The 16,195-nt window shown below is 37.3% G+C and overlaps 1 protein-coding gene across 4 annotated transcripts in view; it reads right to left on the bottom strand.

Moving 5' to 3' along the window:
* L2hgdh (L-2-hydroxyglutarate dehydrogenase) overlaps positions 1-16,195 on the bottom strand; it is a 40,230-nt gene that overhangs the window by 5,748 nt on the left and 18,287 nt on the right. For all 4 annotated transcript variants that reach the window (XR_001229692.4, XR_013439007.1, XR_005730055.2 and 1 more), the window contains 3 exons: positions 7,327-7,494; positions 6,240-6,397; positions 4,764-4,895 (listed from right to left, as the gene is read on the bottom strand). Coding sequence is in view for 1 of the 4 variants with exons in the window: in XM_013357531.4 (XP_013212985.2) it covers positions 4,764-4,895; positions 6,240-6,397; positions 7,327-7,494 (458 nt within the window). In the remaining 3 variants the exon portion in view is untranslated. The remainder of the gene's footprint in view (positions 1-4,763; positions 4,896-6,239; positions 6,398-7,326; positions 7,495-16,195) is intronic.

The following is a 16,195-nucleotide window of genomic DNA, read 5'->3' as shown; positions in this document are numbered from 1 at the left end:
CATTGTTTTTCTATGCATACTTCACCCTGCAGCCCCCCCCCCAGTGTTAAGGATTGAACCCAGAGCCCTGCATATGCTAGATAGGCACCATACCACTCAGCAATCCCAGCCCTCTATGCCCAATTTTTGAATTTTGTTGAGAATCTGATTTAGGGTTTAGAACATTTTGAGCTTTTGTAAATGTTCTATGTTCTACATTCAAATGGTCTAATATTTTATATGCTTAATTATTCTTTTATTAACAGATACATCTTAAAATTACCTAATACTACAGTTGATTTCTGTTGCAATTATGTCAGGTTTTTCCTCTGAATTTCATAGCTATGCTGTTATATGCAAAATTTATTTCTAATAATATTACTTCTATACATTTTCTTTGTATATCATTAATATTTTAATTTCTTTTTTTTCAGAATAGAAATTAGAAGTTTATTAGAGGACAGCAGAAAAGACTTCTCCCAGAGGAAGAAGGGGACCCAAGAGGTAGAATCCTAATATTTTAATTTCTAACAATATTTTTGCCTTAAAGTATATTTATCTTATCTGAAATAAATGTAGTAGTCATCTTTCAATAAGCATTTCCCTAGCACATCTATGAAATAATAAGAGCAATGGATTTCTATAGCTTGAAACCCAAGTTCTGCTTGTTTTATTAATCTTGCAATCCAATGCATTAAAACCATAAATTCCCTATCAGTATTGTGTCATGAGCATATCGGTCAGTTTTTTTAGCACATTTTGTCCCATCATCACAGATGTATGTAGAACACCCATAAAAACTTAAATTGAGAAAGTCAAACTCAGAAAGTAAAGGGTTGTATAAGTTTTCTCTCATATGTGGAAGCTAGGGAGAAAAAGAGTGGAGAAAAAAAAAAAAAAGATGTTGGGGACCTCTCGAAACAGAGGAGACCAATAGGTTAGAGGAGGGGACCAGGAAAGAGGAGGAGGAAAGAGACAGGGGAGGTAGTGTAAATGAAACTGACTAAATTATATTGTTATACTGTGTTGGAAGGTGGGGGGAGTGAAACAGAATCTGAACAAGTCTGGGTCCACTTTTTAAGTTAATTTCTCAGTTTATGATTCCTAAACAAAGTTAGTGATATACTGCTACTTTCCATTCCAAAAACCAAGACAAGAAAAAATTCCTTAACACTTTGGTGCCAAGGGAAATAATTTTTTTCTAGTTCCTTCTCACTAAGAATGTGGTCCTTAAAGAGCTTCTAGCTTAGCCAGGCATTGTGGCACATACCTATAATCCCAGCCACATGGGAGGCTGAGACAGAAGGATCACAAAAGGCCAGTTTTAGCAACAGTGAGGCCCTAAGCAAATTAGTGAGGCACTATCTCAAAATAAAAAAATAAATAAATAAAAAGGGCTGGGAATGTGGCTCAGTGTTAAAGCCCTTCTGGGTTCAATCTTGAGTACCAAAAGAGAAAAACAACAGGGAGCTGGGATTGTGGCTCAGCAGTAGAGCACTCGCCTAGCACAGGCGGGACCCGGGTTCGATCCTCAGCACCACATAAAAAATAAAGGCATTGTGTTGTGTCCATCTACACCTAAAAAATAAAATTAAAACAACAACAACAAAAAGGTACCTTTATAGCACTTGAGTAGCAATCAAAATACAAGTCTCTAATGTTCCATATCTTGTTTTGGGTGATAGATACATAAGTTATGCTATTATAAAAATTTGAGAACTTAAAATCTTTATATTTTATTGCATGTGAATCATAAAATCAATTAAAAATTTAAAAAATATAAATCAAGCCCTTCAGTTATTAAAATCAGCAAATCTTCCCTACCTTTCCAGGTCAGCATCAACTCCTTTAAATACCAACTCAGTACAGGGGTTTTCAATTTCTTCCTTGTTTTTGGTCCTGAGCTACTCTTCCTTTCCTACATTCTCAGGTATACATATTTTGAAGATGTTTATTCTTTTTTCTCTTAGTATTTTATAGGGTGAGGATTACCAAATTCTCTAGACTAGTGATTCTCAACCAAGGAGTATTTTTCTCCCAGGAGACACTGGCAATGTCCGGAGACATTTTTGATTGTGTCCATTTTGGGGAATGGACAGAGGCCAGAATGTTGTTAAGTATCTTCTAAGGAACTGAAAGATCCCCTACAACAAATAATGATTTGGCCCCAAATGTCAATATATCAAGATTGAGAAACTCATCTTACATCATAATAACTTTACTGTACAAATGTTTTTGCCTTTGTGCTTCACAATGACATAGTATAATCTAGTTATCACGCATGATAAAAAGTAATCTTCTTTGAAAATTCACTCTTGAGTTCCCCAATAAGAAAGTTTCCAAAATTATATGTGGGGAAAATGGAGAATCATAGTATATATGTCTTTATTTTTTATATCCTTATAGTGCTAACAGATATAAACTACTGCTAGATTAACAAAAATTAATCATAGAATAAATTAAAGGAGTTTATAGATAAAATTAAAAGCCTGAGAGACAGGGCATCATTTAACAATGAGAAGTTTGTATACCTCATACATAATTTCCTGAGAATAACTTTAAATTTCAGTCTAATATGCACCAGTAAATTATTACCTAAGTGCTCTGGCTAGGCCATGAAAGGTCACGATAAATGCTATTTGGTGGTGACTGAAACTTAAGGACATAATCTCTGGCAACACACTTCACTCTAAGTGTTGCTTCTGTTAGCTTTTACTATTTAAAACTGACTGATATTCATGACACAATGCTAATAGGGAATTTATGGTTTTGATACATTGTATTGTAAGATGAATACAATAAGGCAGAACTTGCTCCTCAAACTATAGAAAAGTCTATTGATCTTATTATTATTTAATATAGCATGAAATATTCAGGCATATAACAAGGTCTAGAGAATAACATAGTGGACACTCATTTTCTTACCAATAAACTTAAGAACTAAAGCATTACAAATATGACAGAAGTCCCTATGGTACTCTCAGGATTCTGTTCCTTTCCTCCCCCCAGAGATAAGCCACCTACTCTTTTGAAGTATTGTTTTTATTATTATATTACATGTATAATCCATAACCAATATATGTATTGTTATGCTTGTTTTAAATATTGTATAAGTAATATCAAGCATATCTTCTTCAACTTTCTTTTTGTTATTGATAATTTCCTGCATTTGATAGCTAGAGGAATCAAAAGAAGGAACAAAGGAATTGCTGAATATGTTCAGCATCTGTCTCTAAAGAGGAACTCATCTGTGGTTGAGTTGAATTTGTCCCCAAATGCACCTACCTACAGTGCTGTGTGCTCTTTTCTATTTCATGCCAATGAAGCTATTAACTGAAATTCACACCCTTACACTCAGAGACAGGAGTCATTAATACCCATAAACCTCAAGTCCAGCTCTACTACATGAAATCCACTGATCTAATGTGTTTGCCTCAGGCATCTATGAAAGGGTGGTAATTGAATATGGATAGTGAATTCACTGCAACTGCTTCTACATAGAATCTACTGTGCCCACCTAGTGTGTTTTTCAAGGAATATTAATAGCAGTAACAGAAACCAGATTTGATCAGTCTGTTTTTAGACAAAAAACATTATAGATCTACTAAAGCAAACCACCAAAGACATAAAAGGTTTTATTAGTAAGCACAAAAAAATAAAGCCCAGATATTTTTATCCCTTCCATTTCAGAAGGTAAGTAGAGGGTAAAGGAGATAAGAATAAAAACATTAGCTGGGTTTTAATAGTTTTAAGGATTCAAAGAGGCTGGTCTCAGAATGATACATTAGAGTCAGATTTAGACCAGGACTATCCCCTATGGGAGACAGCTGACATGATTATTGTTCTCTTCCCAGATACACAGTCAAGTTAGCTGACATTTTATACCAGGCTAGTTCAGCAGCTGCTAAAAAAGAGGTAGACATTTGGTGTTCTGGAAAGTCGTGGAAGGACAGATTGTAAATAAGGGTGACTACCTCCAAGTACCCTTGCTGATAAGGGCTAACAAATGGCTTGCTCAGGGAAAAAGGTGAACACTAAAAATATCACCAAAGAGGAAAAAAATAATGTGCTTAGGTAGTATTTAGGATAACTGACAGATCAAGTTCAGAAAGAAGTCTTTTATCTAACAACAACAACAAAAAAAAAAGTTTACATGTATGTCCCTTATTTTACCTAAACCCCTATAGCAAAAACTTTAATGGTTCCCACACGGCTTCTTCCTTCTTTTGTACTGTTAAGTAGAGTCCCTGTGTATAGAAAGAGCCATGAAAAAATAAAAGCAAGGTAAGATGCCAGGTCTAGAAGATTGAATCTAAAAGGTTTTAAGAATTGATCAAAATATAAAGTTTTAATGCATTTATTGCCTAATTACTTAACATGTGATCGATTATTTTATACAGAATTTAAGCCAAAAGGCTTTAGAATCATAAGAGCAAGTATCCAGGGCAACTTTTTCAAAATCCAGGAAATATGTTTTATCCTGAGTGATAGTTAGACACAAAGGCTGAGGTGATATCAAAATAAAGCTGTGATGGAGATTTCAGTTTAGAGTTATAAAGAGGCCTAGACAATTATAAATGGACCAGCACTAAGGGCCATGATGGAGCCATGCCCAATACACAAACTTCAAAAAGAATTTGGCAACTTGTTGGGAAAGAGAGCATACAAAGATGCAGTGAACACACTGACTCTGTTAAGTATGCTTACTACTCACCAGGTCAGACCTACCTCTCAAGTTCACCAAGGTCAGGACTAGATTCACAATCCTTGTCACTTTTCCTTACCTAAGTATATCAGAGATAGTAATTTCAGGGATGAACTTTTGAAGGTGCTTCACTGTTGCACTCAGAAAGCAGGCTTTATACATTTCACTAACTCCATAGGAGAGATTCTGGGAGATCAGTTTAATCAAGCCACTGAAAGTAAAGGAAAAAAACTCTTTAGGAGAAAAAAGGAATTCTTTATTATTATAAATCACTATTAAAATTATGAGATTTTTTGGGGGGTGGGGGTGTGGCATCACTAGAAATCTAGGCAAAATCAGGAATACTACATTTTAAAATCAACTTTGGGTCAATTTAAGGAGGAAACTTCATCAACTGAAGACGGAAACATCTTCCAAACTCAAATTCCCACGGGGCACTGGTTTCAAACCAGGAGTCTAATAAAGGCTGCCAACATCAAGGCTTTTTAATGCAAATGTCATATGCTTTCAATGACACCCAAAAGGCATTAGCAGGTCTTTAAATCAGGGCATTAAACAAGTGAGACATCTATCCTATTTTAATCATTAAGATACTCTAGTAATGATTAGAGCAAGACACTAACTATAGTAAGGATCCTCAAGACAGACTCTGTAGAGCCTGTGTATGTTCAGCATGCATAGGCAACGTATTTTTACAAAAATGTATTTATAAGAGAATCCCCATCCTAACCCTCTGTTTCAAAATCTGTGGAGGGTGAAATCCAGGTACAGTACAAAATGCTTTCTAGTGATTTGCATACGAAATCCTCTGGAGAGAACTCTGCTATAAAGACCAAACAAAATACCTCATGAAGGTGTTTCTTCAATAATAAAAAAATCTGCATTTTAGGTCAACACAATAGTTCTGCCAGTTTTCCACAAAAAGGAACATTTTGGACATCAGCAAATTTTCTAGTAGCTTACAAAATAACGGTGACTAGCTTAAGATGTTATTATCAAAGGAAGTCATCTACTGATTTTGACAGAACCTTTACTTTTATTCCCTTTCAAAATCAACTGACAGCGGGGCGCGGTGGCTTATGCCTGTAATCCCAGTGGCTCAGGAGGCTAAGGCAGGAGGATCTGAAAGTTCAAAGCCAACCTCAGCAAAAGCGAGGTGCTAAGCAACTCAATGAGACCCTGTCTCAATAGGGCTGGGGATGTGGTTCAGCGGTTGAGCAACCCTGAGTTCAATACCTGGCACCCCCTCTCAAAAAAAAAAAAAAAAATCAACTAGGTTAACAATATAAAATTTGGTGTAAAATGGCTCTTGGCCGTACCTTCCTTTTGTTTGTAGTACTGGGGACTGGACCTAGGGCTTCATGCATGTTAGACAAGCATGAATTACATTCCCAGCCCATTTTTTAAATTTTATTTTGAGACAGGGTCTCGTTAAATCGCCCAGGTTGGCTCTGACTTTGCCATCCTCCTGCTTCAGTCTCTTAAGTAAAGCATGGATTACAGGTATGCAGCCAATACACTCAGAATTTAAAACATTGTTTTTTAAAGTTGTTACCTATTGGCAATTAAATCCTTAGCATCTCTGGCACTGAAGTCAAAGGGTCTGTATCCTTCCCGTTTAAAGGCAAGAACTGCATTAGGTCCTAGCCAAATATTCCCGTCCATCCTTGGTGTGAAGTGAACTCCTAGGAAAGGAAAGCGGCTATCTGGAACCTATAGATTCAACACAGCAAAGAATGGTTAGCCCTATTTCACATTCCATTTTATTATAGATATAAGCATCTGATTAGTAATATAAGACACTTTCTTCTATGCATTTAATTTGCATTATGAACTATATTCTGATATGCTTTTCTATTACCGTGTTCCTGCTTAGAAATGCCATCCAGGAAACACTGATGCTATTGACATTAACACATGCTATCCCATTCTCTTCCTTCGATTATCCACCTCTCTCCAGAACTAGGGATACCTGTGACTAGCAAGTAAAACCATGGCTGCTAGGAAAAAGAAAAAAAAAACTAACATTCATATCACAGACTTTTGTCAAGTGGGAATATTTAATGTTGAAGCAGATGAATTTGGTGTTTTGGCATGGCAAAAAACACCAAGTAAAATCAAATAGCTAAATATTAGTTGAATCAATTTCAACTGCTTCAACCTCATACTTTAAGGTATTCATTCATTTCCAGGGTAGTCTGAGACAGAAAAATGAGCCTTTTACTTAACGATTCTGTGTTCCGTTCCCAGAACTTCAGAGTAGCCACATCCCTTTTCTGTACCTACAGACAACAAACTGAGAAAGACAGTTGGGTATCTGGGATTTCTGTAAGGGAAAGTTCTCTTATTATTAGTCCCTCCACCAGAGAGGAGGAAGAATCTGGTTCCTTTTTGATACACTGCCTATGATACATTCATGCCTTATGGAGATGTGTACCTGTGGGCAATTAATTACCACTTAATGATCAAGATATTAGAATTAATATTTAGGGCTTTAACCACAGAGCAACATAGGAAATGCCTGCATAAATAGCCCTCCAAACCTCCTCCTTACTTTTGAAACAGATAAAAGTTTTCATGTTTTTTATGCTTACAACCAACTTGAGAAGAGTTGAGAAGTCAGAAAACATTTCATTACCCACCGGATAAATATTTCCTTTTACAAGATAGCATTTTTCTGGCTTCAAGAGCAGGTAATCTCCCCGGAATGGTACAATTTGAGGATCAGGATTGCAGCCACTTAACTCTGAAATACGATCTGAGTGAAGTCCTGCACATGTCACAACATACTGACATTGAATTTCCTCTCCCTAGTGCAAAATAAAAGAGAATGATTAGTTTCCATATATGAGAAAGAACAGGTGGTACTTGTCTTTCTGTGTGTGGAAGCTTAAAAGAAAGGTTGACCTGAATATAGAAGAGTGATTAATAGAGATTGGGGATACTGGATACCTGGAGGTTAGATGTGATCACTATATGATATATGCATGTGTGGAAATATTACACTGAACCCATCACTAGGTATAATTAATACATGTTAATAAAAATACAGCATTATTTTTAAAAAATAATTTATCTGTATAAAGAGGGAGAAGAATAGGTCAAAAAAGGAAAGATACATGATAGAAAAGAAAGTTAAGTTATAGAAATGAGTTTTTAAAAAAAATTTTTTTTGAGGGGCTGGGGCAGTGGCTCAGTGGGAGAGCACTTGCCTAGCACGTGTGAGGCACTGGGTTTGATTCTCAGCACCACATGTAAATAAATAAAGTTAAGGTCCATTGACAACTAAAAAATATAAAGAAAAAAATTTTTGAGACAGGTTCTTGCTAAATTGCTGAAGTTGTCCCTGAACTTCAATCCCCCCACCCTAGCCTTCTGAGCAGCTGAGATTACAGGTTTGTGCCATTGCACCCAGCTTTTTCAAAAAGAGGAAATTCAATGTGTCAGCAAAATAAACTCTTCAGCATTGAGATGTCAACCTAGAAACTTAGGATAGTGGCATACAAGAGAAGATCACCTTAAATTTTGTACTTTATATTAGAGACAAGAATGGTTGACCCAGCAAAGATATTTAAGCTCCACATGCATGCTCAGATACACACACCTATTCTACTAGACCTAGGATGGAATTTCACAATTATTTGTTGCAGGAAGAAGCAAACTTCATTTAGTTCTGACCTTCACCTCTGTATTTCAGACAGATTCTCTACCCTCCAGCACGACCCCCCTCAATGTTGTTTTTCTTCTCTCTCTTTTTTTTTTTGACACAGGTCTCCCTAAATTACTGAGACTGGCCTCAAATGTACGATTCTCTGTCTCAGGCTCCCAAATGGCTGGAACTACAGGGGTGCATCACAGCACCTGGTACTTCTCTAGTCCTGAGTAATAGCTTTATTACACTTGGGCTGCTCCACACTCAATAATCCTGTTCAATTCCAACTCTAACTACCCTCCAACCACTTTGTCCTTCCTGATCAGGATCTATTTTGTAAACTGAGGCTACTCTAGAAATATCATCAACTCTATTCTCATTTACAAGAAGCCATTTACTCTACACCCAAGGTTTGCTTTAAGTATTAGGAGAATGCTAATCTTGGACTGTTATAATTTTTCCACAAATTTTATTTTGTGATTGTCATCTGGGTTCTTTCCTTTCCTTCTCCTCCCCCTCCCCCTCCCCCTTGTCTTCTTCTTCCTCTTCCTTTTCTTCTTCTTCTTCTTTTGAGATGGGGTCTTACTATGTTGCCCAGGCTAGTCTCAAACTATTCTTCCTACCTCAGTCTTCCAAGTAGCTGGGACTATGGGCACATATCATCATGCCCAGCTACTTGCTCCTAGTAACTTCTTGTTCTTATTCCCAAATGACTTATTTCTGAAGCCTCAGAGTTCTTACCTCAACATTTTCTTTTTTTGCCATCATCTGTTTCAGCCTTATTTCATTGAACTATATTTTTTACTCTGTATGTGTCCTATTTTCCCCCTTGCTAGAAAAGTAAGCCTCTTTTTAAGAAATATATAAGTCATATTTTTTAAGAAAAATCGGATGAAATTCCTCTATAATGAATTCAAATTAGCTAGACTAAATCATGATAGTTTTGAGAACGCTGAAGTCAAAAGGGCTACATCAATGACAACAACAACAAAATGATTCCTTTTAAATAGGCTGACAGGAGGATCTCAAGGTTAATATCTTTCCTGTTCATCTAGAGTTATATACCAGAAGTACAGGAAATACTTTTGTGTGATACGAATCTACCGGTTCATACTTAAAAGTCAGCAATTTTTATGTTCTTAGAACATAAAACGTAGATAAATCTTATGATAAATATATAGATAACAGCAAAATGCTTAAGATGGTACCAGCATGCAATAGTTCTATTTTTAAAAACTCAAGCAACAGTTCCAAATAAAGAAATGATTAAAAATGGTTAAGTCTCTGAAATCATGTTATGCTGTAGATGAAACAATAATTAAATTTGGTAAAATATTAATTTCACTTCCATAATGAAATTTAGGTAAACATTATGCATTTCTATAGTTCTTTTGAAAGTGAAAAGACGGTTTCCTATCTAATGTATAAATTCTTTTAAAAAAGATTTTAGTTTAGTTGTAGATGGACACAATACACTTATTTATTCATTTATTTTTATGTGGTGCTGAAGATCAAATCCAGTGACTCAAATGTGCTAGGCAAACACTCTAACTGGAGATACAACCCCAGTCCCTCTAATGTATAAATTCTTAATTTGCCTCTCCCCAAAAGTTTATTTTATTTTTTTTTTATTGGTTGTTCAAAACATTACCAAGCTCATGACATATCATCTTTCACACATTTGATTCAAGTGAGTTATGAACTCCCATTTTTACCCCAAATACAAATTGCAGAATCACATCAGTTACACATCCACATTTTTACATAATGCCATATTAGTGACTATTGTATTCTGCTGCCTTTCCTATCCCCTACTATCCCCCCTCCCCCTCCCATCTTCCCTCTCTACCTCATCTGTTGTTGTTCAGTTCTCTCCCTTGTTTTCCCCCCCCTTTCCCCTCACAACCTCTTATATGTGATTTCGTATAACGCTGAGGGTTTCCTTCCGTTTCCATGCAATTTCCCTTCTCTCTCCCTTTCCCTCCCACCACTTGTCTCTGTTTAATGTTAATCTTTTCCTCATGCTCTTCCTCCCTGCTCAGTTCTTAGTTGCTCTCCTTAAATCAAAGAAGACATTTGGCATTTTTTTTTAAGGATTGGCTAGCTTCACTTAGCATAATCTGCTCTAATGCCATCCATTTCCCTGCAAATTCCATGATTTTGTCATTTTTTAGTGCTATGTAATACTCCATTTTGTATAAATGCCACATTTTTTTTATCCATTCCTCTATTGAAGGGCATCTGGGTTGGTTCCACAGTCTAGCTATTGTGAATTGTGCTGCTATGATCATTGATGTGGCAGTATCCCTATAGTATGCTCTTTTAAGGTCCTCAGGGAATAGTCCGAGAAGGGTGATAGCTGGGTCAGATGATGGTTCCATTCCCAGCTTTCCCAGGAATCTCCATACTGCTTTCCAAATTGGCCACACCAATTTACAGTCCTACCAGCAATGTAGAAGAGTACCCTTTTCCCCACATCCTCGCCAGCACTTGTTGTTGTTTGACTTCATAATGGCTGCCAATCTTACTGGAGTGAGATGGTATCTTAGGGTGGTTTTGATTTGCATTTCTCTGACTGCTAGAGATGGTGAGCATTTTTTCATGTACTTGTTGATTGATTGTATGTCCTCCTCTGAGAAGTGTCTATTCAGGTCCTTGGCCCATTTGTTGATTGGGTTATTTGTTATCTTATTGTTCAATTTTTTGAGTTCTTTGTATACTCTGGATATTAGGACTCTATCTGAAGTGTGAGGAGTAAAAATTTGTTCCCATGATGTAGGCTCCCTATTTACCTCTCTTATTGTTTCTCTTGCTGAGAAAAAACTTTTTAGTTTAAGTATGTCCCATTTGTTGATTCTTGTTATTAACTCTTGTGCTATGGGTGTCCTATTATGGAATTTGGAGCCCGACCCCACAATATGTAGATCGGAGCCAACTTTTTCTTCTATCAGATGCAGAGTCTCTGATTTGATATCAAGCTCCTTGATCCATTTTTTTTAAAAGAGAGAGTGAGAGAGGAGAGAGAGTGAGAGAGAGAGAGAATTTTTAACATTTTATTTTTCAGTTCTCGGCGGATACAACATCTTTGTTGGTATGTGGTGCTGAGGATCGAACCCGGGCTGCACGCATGCCACGTGAGCGCGCTACCGCTTGAGCGACATCCCCAGCCCCTCCTTGATCCATTTTGATTTAAGTTTTGTGCATGGCGAGAGAAGGATATTCAGTTTCATTTTGTTGCATATGGATTTCCAGTTTCCCCAGCACCATTTGTTGAAGATGCTATCCTTCCTCCATTGCATGCTTTTAGTTCCTTTATCAAATATAAGATAGTTGTAACTTTGTGGATTAGTCTCTGTGTCCTCTGTTCTGTACCATTGGTCCATCCGCCTGTTTTGGTACCAGTACCATGCTGTTTTTGTTACTATTGCTCTGTAGTATAGTTTGAAATCTGGTATCGCTATGCCGCCTGATTCACCTTTCCTGCTTAGAATTGTTTTTGCTATTCTGTAATCTGCCTCCTTTCTCTCGTAGCTTTTAATATTTTCTCCTTGTTCTGTATGTTGGCTATCTTCATAATTATATGTCTTGGAGTCGGTCTATTACGGTTTTGAATGTTTGGGGTCCTGTAGGCTTCCAGTATTTGGCAATCCATTCCATCTTTCATCTCTGGGAAGTTTTCTAGGATTATTTCATTTAATAGGTTGTCCATTCCTTTGGTTTGAACCTCTATACTTTCTTCTATCCCAATGACTCTCAAGTTTGGTTTTTTTATGACATCCCATAACTCTTGGATAGATTGCTCGTGAGATTTAAGCATCCTTTCTGTGTTAACTATATTCTTTTCAAGTTGATAAACTTTGTCTTCATTATCTGATGTTCTGACTTCTACTTGATCTAGTCTATTTGTAATATTCTCTCTCTGCCCGCCGCCATGTTGAATCATAATCTAAAAGTTTATTTTTAATTTGGTTTATGGTTTCCTGCATTTCTAGGATTACTGTTTGATTTTTTTTAAATCTCTATCTCCTGGTAAAGCTCGTTCTTTGCAGTTTGAATTTATTTGTTTAATTCGTTTTCGAAATATACTTTCATTGCTTGGACTTGCTGTCTCATGTCTTCTCTAATATTCCGTTCCATCTGAGTTAGGTATGCCTTGAGTTCTTTCCCTGTCCATGTTTCTGATGCTTCTAGGTCCTCCTGTAGATTTAAGTTGTCCTGCATTGTTTGTAATCCTTTTTTCCCTTGTTTTTTTTCATGTTGTTCACGTTACTCTCCAGCTCTGTTTGACTGCTGTGTAACTGCTTTCTCCTATAAATTTGTTTTGGTTTTGTATATCTCTGTTGTCTCTCCTTTGTGGTGGGAGATTATGCCTAGAAATGTTGGGCTTTATTGTACTTTAAAGCTGATTCATTCAATTCATAAAAGCCTTCCGGGTTCCGTATGCATAGTGATTTGTTGTTTGTTCTTAGGACTTTATGTTTAGATTAGGTGCTATGATGGTATGAGGGTTAGTATGTCTTGGCTACTTTAGAAGGTTGCTCTACTGAAGGGGGATACTAACAGGCGATTGGATCAGGGTGTTGGTAGTAGCTAGGTATTTAGAAGCCCTATAGACAGCCTCGAAACATTCATCTATTTGCATTTAGATAATTACACATAATGGAAGACGTAATGCTTGGGATGAAAGTTGGGGGGTAGGGGAAGGAAGGTGCTCTTAAAAAGAAAGAAGGAGAGAGAGATAGATAGATTAGAGGAGAATGAAAAGAACAATAAAACTGCTAAAGTGGATTCCGCTGGGAAGGAATTCTGTTGGCGGAACTCCGGTGATGTCACCTCTCCGCTATGGCGGGGCCCCAGGCTCCTTGCCAGAGTGTCCGAAGGGAGGGGTGGGACTGGTCCGTCCCTGGTTGGCCTCAGCTCCCGGTTCGCTATTTCATGAAGGCTTGGCTAAAGACCTCTTCCTGCCAAGCTGCGTCTCAGAGGCTAGCCACCCGGTCACGGTGGCTACGGGCGGGCGGCTGCACCGCGGCGCTCGGACAGCGGCTGGTAGTTCTGCACCTCTGTGTCTCGGGGCGGGGATTCACTCGTCTGGGGCAAAGTGTCACTGCCAAAAATCCTAGTAACTCCCGGCCGGTCTCTCTTCAGTGGAATTTTGCTAGGAGATTCTCCACAGGTAGAATCTAAGCGTATCTATGCATCTCTCTGACCCCATCACTGAGGGGGTACTGAAAGCGCTGCCTCTCCGCCCGCCGCCATGTTGGATCATAATCCAAAAGTTTTTTTTTTTAAACTTTCATAAAGTACATTTGTTTAACCTGATACGTAAACTCAAAAACTTGAATTTGAACCCCCAAACTAAACTACAGGAAAAGGCCAAGATAAAAAGCAACAAGCAAGGGGACTGGGGTTGTGGCTCAGAAGTAAAATGCTTGCCTAGCAGTGTAAGGGCCTGGGTTTGATCCTTAGCACCACATATAAATAAATAAAATAAAGGTATTGTGTCCAACTATAAGTAAAAAATAAATTTTAAAAAAAGCAACAAGCAGGGATGGTGGCACGTGCCTATAATCCCAGCCATGTGGAAGTCTGAGGCAGGAAGGGTACAAGTTCAAGGACATCTGGGCAACTTAGCAAGACTATGTCTCAAAATAAAGAATAAAGAGGACTGGTGATATAACTCAGTGGCAGAGTACCCCTGGATTCTATCCCCAGTAACCTCCCCAGACCCCCTAAAAAGCAACAACTATAGTAACTCTGAGTAAAATATATAACCACTGATAGCCCATAGACATCTACGTGTTTTCCATTACATGGTTCTAAACTCTTGTGAAAAATCTCCAAAAATAAGGGCAGGCACATAAACAGATTTCCAATACTTCTTTGAATGGAAACACTGGTTGTTCTGCCACTTGGGCTACCTGATCCAGCAGGTCTAATAGTAACTGAAGTGTGTTAACAGACAGTGATGTTTTACAAAGCCTTTGGCAGACCCTAATCATAAAAAATCATACAAAACTCTAGGATTTTCACAGAAAAGTTCCACCATCCTCTGTAGATAATAATCCTTCTTGAGAAAGTGCTTTTGGTTTTGTCTAAACACTTGACCACAGGTCATTAAGTTACCATGCCAACTACCCATTATTAATTGGGTGCTATCTGACTCACCAATCCACAAAACTGGGTGTGTACAGTAGCCTCCTTTCATCAAGAGAAAGTATATTATAGAAGATCAGGACTGTAGGTCCTGAAGGCACATAGAAGTTACAGAGGCAAGTGGTTTGCAATGCCTACTCCCACTAAATTTCCTTCTTCCTCTCAATCTGCACCGATGGCCACATGGAGAGTACACTATGACCAGTTGATCAAAGAAGAAAAACTACAGATATGATTTACAAATGGTTCTGTAGAACATTCTAGCACCATTTATCTAGGAGAGATGGCCAGATATATGGATCTATGCTGCTTCATGTGCAATAACTAATGGTTTGGCTGGATGGTCAGAAAAAGGAGCTTAGAAGAAAATATATGTGAATGGAACATTCCAAAAAAGCTCAGAGGGTAAAGAAGTTGAAGAAACATCTTTATTCTCATATTTATTATAGCATATTTGAAATAGCCAAGACATGGAAACAACCTAAGTATCCATTAACAGACAAAGAGGTAAGAAGGAAATCCTTCCATCTCTGACAGCATGGATGAGTCTGAATGATATTGTGCTAAGTGAAAATAAGACAGATGATGAAAGACAAATACTGTATGATATTACTTAAATGTGAAATCTAAAAAAGGGAATTCATAGCAACAAAGTAGAATTGTGGTTGCTATGGATAAGCAGTAGGGAGTGGGTGTGAATGAGGGGATATTTGTCAAAAGATATAAACTTTCAGATATAAGATGAGTAAGTGTTGTAGATCTAATGTACAGCAGGATGACTATAGTTAATAATAATTGTATGGCATATTTGAAATTTGGTTAAGATAACAGATCTTTTAAAACATTTTTTTTAGTTGTAGATGAACACAATACCTTTATTTTATTTGTTTATCTGTTTTATGTGGTGTTGAGGCTCAAACCCAGTGCCTCACTCATGCTAGGCAAGCACTCTACCCCAACCCCAAGATAACACATCTTAAGTGTCTTCATAACACACAAACAGTAACTTTGTGAGGTAATAAATATGTTAACAATCCTCACTGTAGTCATCATTTCATATCATAAACATACATCAAATCAACACATTGTATATATTAAATATATATAACTCTACTTGTCAATTAAAACTCAATAAAACTGGAAAGATAAAAATGGACTTATTCACAAAGGCTGATCTATCTACAGCCTGTCTACAGAGATCAATGGAATACCTGACGGGGTTCCTGAACCACTTCCCCCATAGAAAAGGCAGAATGTAGGTTTTGCTGGAATAGACACTCACTCTGTATATATATTTGTCTTCTCTACTGCAATTCTTCTGAAACCACCATCTATGAACTTATAGAACCACCATCATTTTATTTACACAGAAACATTGCTTCTAATTCAATGAAATTATTTTGCAGTAAGTGAAGTGTAGCAATCAGCTTATGCTCATGGAATTTATTCATTTTGCTATTTTCCCCATCATCCTGCAGCCAATAGGTAGCAACAAGTGGAATGGGTTTTTGAAGATTAAATAACAGCAATACTTGAAAGGGCTGGGGCAATGTCCTCCAAGATGCTAAATGTACTCTGACTAAAATATAGCATTGTTTCTCCCATAGCCAGAGTTACAGGTCAAAAATCAAGAGGTAGAAATGGGAGTAGCTCATTACTATTACCTCAATAATTTTTTTTTCTTTTTTTTTTATTGTTGGTTACCT

The sequence above is a fragment of the Ictidomys tridecemlineatus genome, chromosome 5 (assembly GCF_052094955.1).
Source record: "Ictidomys tridecemlineatus isolate mIctTri1 chromosome 5, mIctTri1.hap1, whole genome shotgun sequence".
In the NCBI taxonomy this organism is placed as follows: Eukaryota; Metazoa; Chordata; class Mammalia; order Rodentia; family Sciuridae; genus Ictidomys; species Ictidomys tridecemlineatus.
This window is presented reverse-complemented; position numbering and strand designations above follow the sequence as displayed.